The following is a 13,268-nucleotide window of genomic DNA, read 5'->3' on the forward strand; positions in this document are numbered from 1 at the left end:
TCTCTCGAACACTTAAGATTTACGCTCAGCAAATTTCAAGTACACAGTACAGCAGTGCTAACTATCACCGCCAGGCTGAGCCTCGGTCCTCAGAACTTACTCATCTTGCATAACTGAAAGTCTGTACCCCTTTCCAACCTCTCCCCATTTCCCGATCCCCTCCCCGCCCCTGGCAACCGCCATTCTACTTTCTGCTTCTATGAGACTGACGATTTTAGATTCCGTATATAAGTGAGATCAGGCAGTACTTGTCTTTCTACGTCTGGCTTATTTCACTTAGCAAGTGTCCTCCAAGTTCAGTCATGTTGTCATAAATGGCAGGATTTCCTTCTTTTACACAGACACACACACACACACACACACACTTTTCACTCCCATGTTCACTGCAGCATTAGTTACAATAGCCAAGATATGAAAACAACTTATATGTCCATCAACTGATGAATGGATAAAAACCAATCAGTTTAACAGTTTACGATCGGCTCTTGGATCTCCAAGACTCTTTCTGAGTACCCCCCAACCCCACCCCAAGAGTCCTGACCAGGGTGGGGGTTGGAGCGAGAATGAACTGGGCCAGCTCGAGAAAGACCCGTGAGCCTCTGGTCACCCAGCACCTCTTGAACGGCTCTTCCATGGAAGCAGTCCCGGCTGCTGGGTCCTGAAGAGGATCTGGGTTCACGGGAAGTCACGTCTCTGGCACCTGAAGCCCAGGCCCCCCTGGCGGGCCGGCTGGGACCCACGTGCTGTGACTCGCTCTTCCCGGCGTTTCTTCCGGAAGCTCGGCGGGACTCTCCAGTGCTCTGTGTCTTTCTTCTGCATACGAGCAGCCTGGGCCCTGGAGAAGCCTGCTGTGCGCCCGCGTCGGCCACGAGCCCTGGGAGCGTTCCCTACAGTTGCCTCCAAACCACGTGAAGGCGTCCGGCCGAACGGTTTATGACACATGGAGAACGAACGGTCGGACGACGTTCCCGCAGACCCCTCTGCTAGGGGAGATAAGTGTAATTCAATTTCCGAGGAATTTCTTGGTTAACCTTGGGAGGGAAAAAAATCCCTTTAATATTTCAACTAAGGGGGCCATGATCTTGTTAGTGAACCCCAAAAGAAAAAAAAAAAGCAGAAAAAAAAGGAGAACGGGAAGGAGGGGGTGTTGCCAGTCATTTAGGACATTTCTAGGCCAGGGTCCTGCCCCACTGGCTTCCACGAGTTAATGCAGAAGAGCTTAACGTTTCGGATTTAAAAAGTGTTTCTCCATTTCACGTGCTTGGTACAGACAAGTAAAATGCAAGTCAGTGGCCAGAGCTGAAGGATCCCACTGGGACGGGAGCACCGTGTGGACCAGGGCTGAAGAACTCGAGCGACGACCTGGAGCTGAGCCGGCCTTGCCAGCCCCTGCCGTGCGGCCCAATCCATCAGCCTCTCTGAGTCCCGCAGCTTCAATAAAGTGGAGATATTGCGAAGGCATTTGCATCCAAAAGCTTTCTGTAAGCTACTGTGTGTCAGATGTCATCGCCCAAGGTCACTCATGGTAAGTGGCGGGGTTAGAGGTGGAGTCCTGCCTGCTGCAGAGCCCACGTTCAGCATGCTGGCCCCACACGCTCCCCCAGGAAGGTGGGTGCAGGTTGGGGTTGTGTGTTATACAGCCCAGGGCTCCAGGGTGGGGCTGGGGCACGGTGACCACATCCCCACCACTGCCACGATCATCGGAACCATGATCATCGGAACCACATGGGTCTGCTGCTCCTCCCGACACCAGACGTTGGTCATCGGAACCAGAACTGACCCTCCACATGGGTCTGCTGCTCCTCCCGACACCAGACGTTTGAGGGTGACGGCCATGACGATGCGGATGACTCCATGATGACCGCCACGGCTACTCAGCTGTTAACTTCCTGGGGCCAAACGGCTGACCTTTGTTGAGCACTTGCCTTTTCCAGGCACGTACTACGCTTATCTCATCTCATCTTCATCCCGAAGCAGGCACCGTCATCCTCATTTTACAGGTGAGGGAACCGAGGTGTGGAGAGGCCCCTCTGGAGGAGGCACAGGCAGGACTCGGGCCCAGAGCCGGGCTTCATGCCCTCGGCAGGACGTCTGGGTTGAGCCTTCACTCCTCTGTCTCTCCTGGAGCCGTGACGTGCATGTGCCAGGTGGCCAGTGGCAGTCAGCGGGTTAACAGAGAAGGCCACCCACTGCTCGCTCTGTCATCCCCGTTGGTCAGGGTGGAGAGACATGTCCCCTGGTGGCCGATGGGCAGGGTGTTTTACTCTGGGCTTCCTGAAGTGGGCCGGGAAGGGCCGTGAACGGGCTTCTAGGGGCTCACGATCTGCAGCTTCCTGAGCGTCTGTAGGGGACTCGGCCAGCAAAGGTGTTGACACACACGCAGGAGCAGGAGGCTCCTTGCTCTCCAAACACAGCGTGCCCAGATGGCGGCGGGTGCCAGGGCTCTGGGGCACAGGGAGCGCTGGGCTGTGGAAGGGGGCGCTCCTGCCCTCATCCCCCAGGCTGGATTTAAAGCAGGCATCACTCTTCCCTGCAAACCCTGAAAACGTCATGGTGGGCAGGGCACTGGGCCAGGGGTCCTGGGCCACGGTCCTCCTTGGCTACATGCCTGGCCTGCTGGGTGACGAGGCAAGCCACATCCTCTCTCTGTCTCCGCTCCTCATCAGTCACACGGAGGCCGCATCTGCCTGGCCAGGTCCCCACCGTGCATGTTAGAGCACTTTGCAGAGAACAAAGCAGCAAATAAAGCATGAAAGACACCCAGTCTCACCCACTGTTAGAGATGAAAGGATAAACGAGACGGGACCGTGCTGCTCACGTGTCGGACGGGAACATACGAGACAGTGTTGATGAAGCTCAGAGGAAGCCCGCACTGGGACGTAGACAGGACTGAACGCTGGGGGCCGCCGCTCGGGAGGGCAACTTTGACCCCGAATCAGTGCTCTTTGACCCTGAAATTCCTCTGCTAGGAATTTCTACAGCTGTGCTTACAAAAGTGCGTAGAGGTGGACGTACAAAGGTTTTCATCGCTTAGGGAAGGTTGCACGCCACATTGAGAGCAACCTCCACATCCATCGATGGGTTAAATGAGGCACACGGGACTCATTCAAAGAACACGGCAGCTCCTCGTTCGCTGGTGAAGGACGGTTCCCAAGGACAGCGAACCAGAAAAGGGCAAGGTGCCTGGATGCCGCGTGTGCACATGAGTTGTTGAGTGTGTGTGTGTCTGTGTGTCTGTGTGTCAGAACACTTTAACAAGCGCAGAGCCCTTCTAGAAGAATACACAAGAACTTAAGTAATAGGAGAAGGATGCTCAATTTAATTGGAACCATGGGCCCATGGAGGTGACATTTTTATACGACTTCTCGGGTGGAAACCTGTACCCCCCACGCACACGCTGGCACACTCATGCGAGGGGTGTGTCGGGGAAGTGCTCACCTTTAAGAACACTTTAACAAGCGCAGAGCACTTCTAGAAGAATACACAAGAACTTAAGTAATAGGAGAAGGATGCTCAATTTAATTGGAACCATGGGACCATGGAGGTGACATTTTTATATGACTTCTCGGGTGGAAACCTGTATCCCCCACGCACATGCTGGCACACTCATGCGAGGGGTGTGTCGGGGAAGTGCTCACCTTTCCAACCACTTCCACTGGAGAAAGCGATCAAAATACATGCTGTCCAGATAGTTGTGGAAGGGTTCTCCACTCAGGTAGTTGTGGACAGACCTGGCTCAGAGAGAACACACAGAGAAACATTTTATAATCCCGATCTCGAAGCAGAAGGGCAGAGCCTTATCCAGCAGGTTAACGCTCCAGCTTCATCCATTTCCAGACTTGCAAACACAGAGGCCCCATCGTTCTAGAAGGTTGTTGGAGAATGCCTGGCTGAGCCCACAAACGTGTATTGGGTATCCGCTTTGGGCACGGTCCAGGCCCGGGGTACAGCAGTGAGCATGCGGGTGGGGGACAGCGTGATGGGGGACATCACAGTGGTAAATAACGAACATTGAATGGGGACATGCTCTTATTCACTGAGGTTAAGGGAGGTCACTGGGAGGTCAGGGCGATCTTGCTGAAGGGACAGGAGCAGAGATGACAACAAGTGGCAGCGTGAACTTCGTGCAGGGGAGGGGAGGGGACTCTGAGATCGTGGGTGGTGGCGGGGCAGAGAGGGGAAGTGGCCCCTGAGGGCCCAGGCTCTGGCTTTGGTCCAGGACCCGCAAAGCCACAGGGAGATTTTCATTCCTACAGCGGAACTCACTGGTCACCTGCTGCGGGCCGGGCTGAACCTGGCTGCAGGCAGAGTTAGGTGTCTGACCCTTGGAAAGTGGCGATGCCGACCAATCTGGCCCAGGCACTTGGGGCCTGGGGGAAGGAGGGGGCATGCACCGTGGGGGCGTGTTGGAGGCTGTGTCTTGCGAAACCTGAAAACCGGGGCTGGCCCGGGAGCCAGGACGGCTGCTCCCTCAAGGTCAGAGCGACAGCCCGGGGACCTCACCGGTTGTCAGATCTGACCCTCGGCCAGCTCCAAGAGGGCAGCGACCAGGTTTGTTTCTGCTCACGGTGGTCTCTCCTTGGCACCTAACACAGCGCTGGGCCCAAGCTGGCCCTCCCTAGATGTCCATCCTCACCATTGTGCTCACGGTATGTGGGGTGCTGGCTTTTTCGCCCTCCCCACCGGCGGTCAGCTCCATGAAAGCGGGGACTGGGTTCCTGTTCTCTGTGGTGTCCCCCAGCACCCAGCACAGTGTCAGGCACACAGCGGGTGCCCAATTACTGTCTGTGGTGCAAGGCTGAACAAGGGCACGCAAAAAGCCCCTGTGGTCATGCAGCTATGTGGGGCGAGCCGGCTCCAGACGTATTTAGGTGTGCATGCGTGAGTAAGCTGTTGGGGAGCAGTGCATGCGGGCACATGAACACGTGCGTTACGCCTTCGGGGTGTGTGTGTGTGTGTGAGAGAGAGAGTGTGTGTGTCGAACACGTGTGTTATGCCTTCGGGGGTGCGTGCGTGTGTGTGTGTGTGTGTGTGTGTGTGTGTGTGTGTGTGTGTGATGGGTGGGGGCTTAACTGGTACACGGCTGGCACCACACCCACTGAATTCTCATATTCCATGGTCTGCAGAGATGATGGGGCGTGGCTGAGAAGGCAGCCTGCGGCTCCCCCAACAACAGTGCCACCTGGCCTTGGCTGGTGGCAGCAGTGGGGGCCGAGCGACCTGGGAAGGATTTCCGAACCACCCAGCCGGGCCGGGTGTTTGCACATTCGTCTGTCTCAACAGCCCAAAGAGCCTCTTGCTTTCAACACCCAGAAGCAGATGTTTTCTTTGGACTTGGCCCCTGGTATGTTTTTCGCTGCTTAAGAAGTATGTGAATGGCTGGGGGGCTTGGCCGGGGCCCCCGGCCACTGAAGATCTGCCCGCCGTGCCCAGCGCTCCAGGTGGAGGCTGCAGGCAGCCCCTCTCCGGGCGGCTGTGTGGCTGCCCAGAGGAGGCGGAGGGGCCTGATGCCGCCGGCCCAGGGAGGGAGGCCGGGGGGCTGGGGCACTTACTGTGCACAGGCAGAGAAGAGTTCTTTGCACGGCCTCTGAAGGAGCTTCTCCTCCGCCTGCGAGACCAGGTCCTGGCCAACTTCGGCGATGAAAAGGCTGCAGGCAGCCCCTCTCCGGGCGGCTGTGTGGCTGCCCAGAGGAGGCGGAGGGGCCTGATGCCGCCGGCCCAGGGAGGGAGGCCGGGGGGCTGGGGCACTTACTGTGCACAGGCAGAGAAGAGTTCTTTGCACGGCCTCTGAAGGAGCTTCTCCTCCGCCTGCGAGACCAGGTCCTGGCCAACTTCGGCGATGAAAACTGGGGACTGGAGGGAGGAAAAGAGAGGACTTGGTCAGTGCTGGGGGTGGGGGGTAGGGGTGGGGAGGGGCAGGACCACTGGGGACCACCCACAGCTGCTGGGCACACACTGGTCCCTAGAGTGTGGTGGGCACGTCTGCCCCTACTGCCGACGCCTGGCCCTGGGCCACGCACAGTGTTCCGTGGTGCAGGGACGTGGCCGGGCTGGAAGGTGGTGAACAAGCCCAGACTTCAGGTCAGGTGTCCGGCTCTGCCACTTTCAGCTGGTGTGACCTCACGGAGGTCACATGGCTCCTTTGAGCATCACTGTCCTTGTCTGCAGAACATCAGTGATGATGTCCCCACGTCTTGGGCCTGTGGTCAGAACTGAATGAGGCATGCGAGTGCTCATGGTGTGAGGAACTGTGCGACACAGCCCAGTCATCAGCGAGCCCCCTCTGAGCTTGCCGATGTCCCCGGCCGATGCCCCCCGGCCACTCTGGGGGCGCCGTCTCCTTAGAGGGCAGATGTGAGGTGAATACCTGTCCAGCCTCAAAGTCATGTGCAAAAGGGTCTGGAATGGGCAAAAGGACACGTGAACAGGACGACCCGACAGCCAGGGGAGGGGAGCTCAGTAGCCATATGGGTTGGCGTTGGCAGACCCGGGTTCGAATCCCAGATCTGCTACCTGTCACTGTGGGACCTTGGTCTTGACTGCTCAGCCTTAGTTTTCTGGAAATGATCAGAAATAAGAGTTTCTCCCAGAAGGACTCAATGAAACCTTTAGGTCAAGCCTCTGGCCCAGATCCTGGCACGAAGAAAAAAACGTGCAATAAACGTCACCACTGTCGTTTCGTTCTCCAGCTCAGTTAAGCTGCCTGGACTAAGTAGTTCAAGTTTGAAAACAGCTCCGAGAGTTTCTGCGTCCTACCTGGGGGCAGCAGCCAGGTCTGGGAAGGCAGCTTCCCCCACACCCTTCCCCCGCACCATCCACCAACTGTTCAGTCACCAGCTGGGTCACAAGGTGGGTTTTTAATAAATCACAGGGGTACTTGAGAAAATTGCCAGGAAAGGGCTCAGAAGGATGAGGCTTAGACGCATCTTTCCCAAAGATGCTGAAATCCGAAAGGCTTGCTTTCTCTTCCCAGCTATTGAAATGTGCCTGTGAGGCTGATTAGTCTTCTAAGCCTATTGGTGTCTGGGGAGGGCCGTGTGATCCCAAGGCAGGGCAGCCTGGCCCGGCCCTGGTGAGTAAAACCAGCGGCTCATTTTGTATTCTCCGCTATTCTGAACGCCTGCCTGCCTGCCTCCTCTCTCCCTGCTTGCCTGCCTGCCTGCCTCCTCCCTCCTCTCCTAGGCTCCACTCTCTGTAGGTCTCCCCCAGCTCTGAGGCCTCCCTGCTGAGCAGGGCCTGAGGGGCTCCCTGCCCCTGGCTAGGGGAGGCCTCAGGTGTTGGGAGAGCCGCCATGATGGTGGATGCCACCTGCTCACTGTGTGCAGGCAAAGCTGATTCCACCGCACATCTCAGGGCACATCTCCCAGAGGTCTGCTGTCGCCGATCCTGGGCTGTGGGGGCTCCCTCACGCCTCCGGTCCCACTCTGCCCCGGACTGGCCCCCCCTCCCCACACGAACAGCTTGGTGAATGACTGTAGAGGAGCAACCAGAGCAGTGTGGGCCTCGGGAGCTCCTGCCGCTCCTCAGGAAGGGCGCTAGACCACCTCGGAGTCCCGAGGCCTGCCCTCGGCCACTTTGGGCCTCCGCCTCCTCCTCTGCAGCTGCTGCAGAGACGCCCTGTGGGTCCTTCAAGACTTGGGAATTGACGGTTGGGAGTTTTTTGCTTCTGAGACTTGGGGAACTTTCTTGGGAATTCTGGCAGCTGAGTCTCTGGGATCAATAACTCCAGGCTACTTCAGAGCAAACATTAGAACAAACCCAAGGCCACGGCAAATCTACTTCAGGAAGATTGGCGACTGGAGCAAAGCTGGTTTGAAGGGCCCAGTGGCACAGAATCGGTGCCCACTTTACACTTGTTGATGAGTGAGATAAAATGCTGTGTCGGGCGAGGATGCAGCTTGAACCTGGGTGCGTCAGCAAAGACCAAACAGAGGAGATGGGCGGACGGGCCACGGGGAGAAGCAGAACCGTCTGTTTCTTGGACCTCAAGTTGCCTGCCACTTTGCCATCGGGTCACCCAGGGAGGACACCCTTACCCACAGTGGGCCCAGCCTTGTGCCGGGCACAGTGGGCTGGTGGGGGTCGGGGTAGGGGGTGGTTAAGAGGTGCAGCCAGTGTGGTCTTTGACCTCAAAGCACTTTTTCTCCAGCAAGACATAAAGGAGGTAAGGTCACACCGTAGCAGAAAATCGCTTTCGCTTTGCTTGGCCACACGTGGTAATGTATAAAATGGGCTAGTTGGAACTCTCTGGCTCCCAAAAAGCTTCTTTTCTCCTCTTCCGAATGAAATTTATCTATAGACCCGATATTTAAAACAAGTAGAAATAACAGTGGGTAACAATGGCTTACCTAACGGAGGCCCACCCTGGCCAGGCACTGTGTGAAATGTCTCACATACATTATTTCACTTAAACTTCCTGTCACTCCATGAGGCAGACACAGTTATACTCATTTCACAGTGATGAAACCAAGGCTCAGAAAGGTTAAGTCATTCGCCTGAGGTCGCCCAGCCACTAAGTGGCAGAGAGGGGATTTGAACCGAGGTCGGGTGGGTCGAGAATGAGTCTGACTGGAGGCGGTGGGGTGTCTGGGCCACCTGTCCTCCCCTCACTTTCTCCCCACCTCCCAGGAGGCCTGTGTGGGACACTCTAGCAGAGGCAGGAGGAACTTACATGGAGAATGGCGTGGCTCAGAGATGGAGAGGTCATTACAGGAGGGGGCCACCTGGGAAGGGTTCCGTGGAGGGCGGGGTCAGAGGCAAAGCAGATCTGGCTGCAGACCTCCCACCTGTTGTGAGCCCTCCCATCTGCAGAAGAGAACAGCCATTTGGGCTCCCTTTTCGGCCACGACCCCCTCTTCCCGAGCAGATAGGAGGGGCTGTCCAGGATCTGGGGGTGACCCAGTTGTGCACATGAAGTCACACCACCCCATTCTTTGGGATTGGCTGGCAGGAGGGCTCCGGGGACACTGCCCACCAGTGAAAGCCCTAACAGGAATTAACGAGCAGGTAATCATGAGTTTGGTTTCATGACCACAGGTTTAAACTCAGTCTCTGGCTCAACATGAAGAGATGAAGCAATTCCAACCAAACACCCTTTCAAGCGACTCCAGGGAGGGGCACCTTTGCCAACAGGAAGGGAATAAGAAGCTGCTGGACAGTTTAAGTTGGAAGGGAAACCCAGCCCTGTGAGGAGGGTGAGGCGGGCACTGCTCCAGGGGGCATTACCGTGGGGCATTCGCTATCTGCATCGATGGCATCGGAGGGTGTCCAGTCCTTCCCCTCCAGGTCAGGGCAGTCCATTCCCAAGGGGGCCATTAGGAAGGCTTGCCCTGGCTCGCCTGTGAAGTCTGATGCATCATGTAAGAAAAAGGGCCTCCAAACTTCAGAGGACTCTGGGGTCCCAGCAACCACAATTCACCCCCTGTGGCTTGAAGGCCTAATTCCATGTTGTTCCAGATCTCTTTCCAGGAAGCTAATCTTTTCTGGTCCCCGGGGGCCTGGGAGGCGGGCTGGGGAAGGGGGGGCTGCATCCGGCTATCCGGCGGGCCCGGTGGGCTCTGGACAGCAATGCCAGGAGAGCTATGGCGAGGCGGACCCTGAAACCGATGAAGGGGGCGCAGTGGGCTTGGCGCCTTCACCCCTCTCTAAGGCCCTCTTCCCGCTTCCGTCCCCAACCCCCTGTTAAGTTCTCAGTGCCCTCGAGCTGCCCATGACCCTAAACCTCATCCTCTGCTCCCTCGGAACAGAATATTCAGGCACGGGATGGACGACGGGTAATGAGTGGATGCCCGGGAGGCCTCGGGAGTTCTGAGGAGGACACAGTCGGGCAGGGGCCGCGGTCTGGCTGGACAGAACGGCTGAGGCCTCGTCCGGAAGCCGCGTTTGCACAGCAGCGGACTCGGAGGAGCCCCAGTGTGGGTCGCAGCACTTCTGGTGCTGCAGGCTTCCCCCCTCCCAGGTCATAACTGCAGCTTCACAAGGGCCTTCTGTGCTTAACCTGAAGCAGGACAATCCGGAGCATTTCTGGGGCCGAGCAGGCCGAAGAGGGAAGGATGACATTGGAAGAGACACGGCCTGGCCTGGGCACAGAGCTGCCCCACGGTGCTTTACTTAGCGCTCGATCCGGGAAGCATGTGCTGGTCACCCAGAACACCCGAGGCTCTGCCTCCCTCGTCCTTCAACACCCACCCTCCGTGACTTCGCAGCGAGAGGGCCTGAAGTCCCAGGCAGGCGGACAGCCCAAGCCCAATGAGCTCTGCCTGTACCAGACAGGATATCCAGCCTCCACCAGCCTGCAGTCAGGCCACAAGGTGGTGCTGTTGAGACCCTGGCGCCCGCAGACACCCCCAGGTAGGCCAGCCCCGCCCAGACCTCTAAGGGCAGGGAGGCCAGGTGGCACACAGGAAATAATGATCAAGTGATTCATCTCAGACCTGAGGACTGTGGCCTTTGCGATAACAGTCAAGGGGTAAAAATGAGAGATCAGCGTGGGAGGGAGCGCTGGGGAGGGAAGACAAAAGGTAGCCCTCGATGAGGAAGTCAGATGTACGCAGGTGGAGGGGACTGCGCGGGCAGAGGCCCGGAGGCTGGACTAAGCAGGGAGCATAGCGGGTGCTGCTCAGAGAGCGGAGGGCTCATCCGGACCATCCTAACTAAGCAGGGCTGGCTGACACGTGCGGTCTCTTGTGAGGCTGGTTCTTACTGCCGAATCATCAGCCCCAGGCACGGCCTCTCAAGGGCCCTGCCATTGCCTGCCCCACAGCCCTGCACTGTGATGACTGGCAGAAGGGAGGGACATCATTTCCTGCCTCAGTGAGAAACTCCACATGTCTGAGGACCTGGTTCCTGAAGCATCTCCTGGCTTCAGAGTCTCTTGTTTCAAGATGTCAGAGAGGAAATGGGGAGACACCCAAGAATGGAGGCACACAGTTCAGCCGTGGACGGCCCTTCGGAGCTACCCCCAGTCCTCCTCAGGAGCCACCGAGAACCCTGAAGTCAGCGCCCCTGAAGTCACCCTCAGAGCCTTCTGGAAACACATCCCTTCTACTTGTTCAGAGATTCAGGACCCGGGATGGAGCAGGAGGAGGAGGAGACACAGGGGCTTTCCTGGGAAGACCTTCAAGCCCAGCTTATTCAACCCCTTTGTAGCACAGATGGGAAAGGACCAAGGAGGGGAGGGACCCCTCCAAGGTCACACTGCTGGCCCATGGTGGAGCCAGGATCAATACAGAGAGGGGGTCCAGGGTAGAGCCAGGATCAATACAGAGAGGGGGTCCAGGGTAGGCTCAGTGAACCTGAGCTGCATGGGCTCTAAACCAGGTGTCTAGGGCCAGTTCTCTGGGAAGGACATAGCTCTGGCCTCACTGGCCCCACTCAGAACCAGCTTCTCCCCACTTCACAGATGGGAACATGGAACATGCACGCACAGCAATCTTAGCCCCTGCACCTCTCCCGCACACCCCCTCCTCTCTCCCCCCACTTCGCTGCCTGGTTTCGAGAATTCTCTTCGCGCCTGGACTACTCAGTAGGCCCCTCACAGGTCTCAGCCACCACCTGCTCTTGCAAGTGTCACCCCTAGAGCCTTCTAGAAACACACTCCCTGGAAAGACACGATGGCCCCCAAGGGAGTTTTCCCCACCATGCAGCACAGACGGGCTCCATGGCCCATGGACCACGTCCAGTGCCATCTTGGGCCTGGCAAACGCCCTTCCCGCCGACGCTCTCACCCGACGCTCGTTTCCTGGACAAGCTCCAGCCTCCAGCTGCTGGGTTCGCTCATTCCCTGCCCCATCGCGGCACGTCCGAATCCTGTCCAGTCTCCAGGATCCCCTTCCAGTACCTCATCCAAGATGATTCTCTGAGCAGGCAGGACCTTGCACCTGACCTCACCTCTCGGTGACGACTGTCAGCATATCATCATAACCGCTGGCATCTCCTGAGCATCTATTGCTATATGTTAAGTCCTAGGAGCTTGACATAGGTTATCTTTTTTAATCCTCGCAAGGTAGGTTTTATCATTATTATCTCCACTTTACAGGTGCAGAAATAGGCTGAGACAAGTTAAAGAACTTGCCCGAGGTCACACAGCATGGGAGTGAAGACAGGATTCAAACGGGCGATCTAGGCAGTCTTACTCCTAAGCATCATCCTATGGGTGCCATAGTCCTTCTAGGACCATGTGAGGCGGATGTGACTTTGGCCTTGAAGAGCAAGCCTTTCTCGGAGGCCCATGGGGGCTGGGTAATGAAGTGCAGTGGACTATGCATGTTTTGGCAAATGCTGTTTGCATCGTGCTGTCAACGTACCCCCACCCCACCAACACACACAGGCTAATGGCCAACATATGCTTTACTTCAGCATAGGAAAACATCCCACCGAGGAGCTCAGCTCTCATTAGCGATGGTTCCACCAGTGAACCAAAGGTCAGTCCAGGAGACTCTGCTCTATCTCCAGACGCGAGCACTTAGGACTTAATGATGTGTATATTTTCATATGTGGGCAGCTGACATTTCCCATGTAAACTATTTGCAATTTCCCAATGTGGACAGACTTGGCTTGCAGGAAAAGCTAAGCAGAAGACAGGCAAGGCACGCTGGAAGACAGGGGTTCCAGGGGGTCCCCTTCCTTCCGAACAAGGGGCTGCCTAGGGGTGTGTCCGTCTCGCCCAGACCAGGCTGGCAGCAGCTATTTCTTGGGGGGCCACTCTCAAGTTCTCCAGGACAGAAACAGGGGAGGGGCATTTCCACAGATGCCCCCTGACCCTTCATGACGGGGTCCGTGTCAGAGCTGCCAGGGCCCGGCTGTGGGTGGGGGTGGGGGTGGGAATCAGGCTCCAGTTGTGGGCACCTGGACGAGGGGCCAGCCTGACACTGGCCCCTGACCCTCAATGAGCTTTCCCACATTTACACTTCTGTTGCTCCCAGAACAAAGGCCAAAGGTGGGGCTTGTTGTTCCAAGGTCACAGATGTGGAGACTGAGCCTCAGGGAGCTCTCTGCCCATCCTCTCATCAGAATCGAACGCGGTGCTCAGAGGGCAGCTGGTTCTCCACACGTGTTCGTAGACAGAACAGAAGGTGGGGACCTGGCATTCAAACCCAGGCCAGTCTGGCTCCAAACCTGTAACCTCCCCACCCTGGTTCGTTGAGATGAACTGACGATGTTTCTGGCACACAGTAGGTGCTCAGTACATTTGTGGAGTAAGTGTGTGTGTACACATTCACATTCATAGCAGCAGCGCGGGAGGCAGAGAGCAAGGGGGTCGATCTGTT

General features: G+C 57.0%; 1 protein-coding gene across 1 annotated transcript in view; it reads right to left on the minus strand.

Moving 5' to 3' along the window:
- Positions 1-13,268, minus strand: part of GRK5 (G protein-coupled receptor kinase 5) — a 190,012-nt gene that overhangs the window by 16,875 nt on the left and 159,869 nt on the right. The window contains exons 5-6 of the mRNA XM_025039136.1: positions 5,753-5,853; positions 3,639-3,731 (exon numbers count right to left, since the gene is read on the minus strand). Coding sequence (XP_024894904.1) covers positions 3,639-3,731; positions 5,753-5,853 — 194 coding nt within the window. The remainder of the gene's footprint in view (positions 1-3,638; positions 3,732-5,752; positions 5,854-13,268) is intronic.

This window comes from Pteropus alecto, unplaced genomic scaffold (genome assembly GCF_000325575.1).
Source record: "Pteropus alecto unplaced genomic scaffold, ASM32557v1 scaffold177, whole genome shotgun sequence".
Taxonomy (NCBI): domain Eukaryota; kingdom Metazoa; phylum Chordata; class Mammalia; order Chiroptera; family Pteropodidae; genus Pteropus; species Pteropus alecto.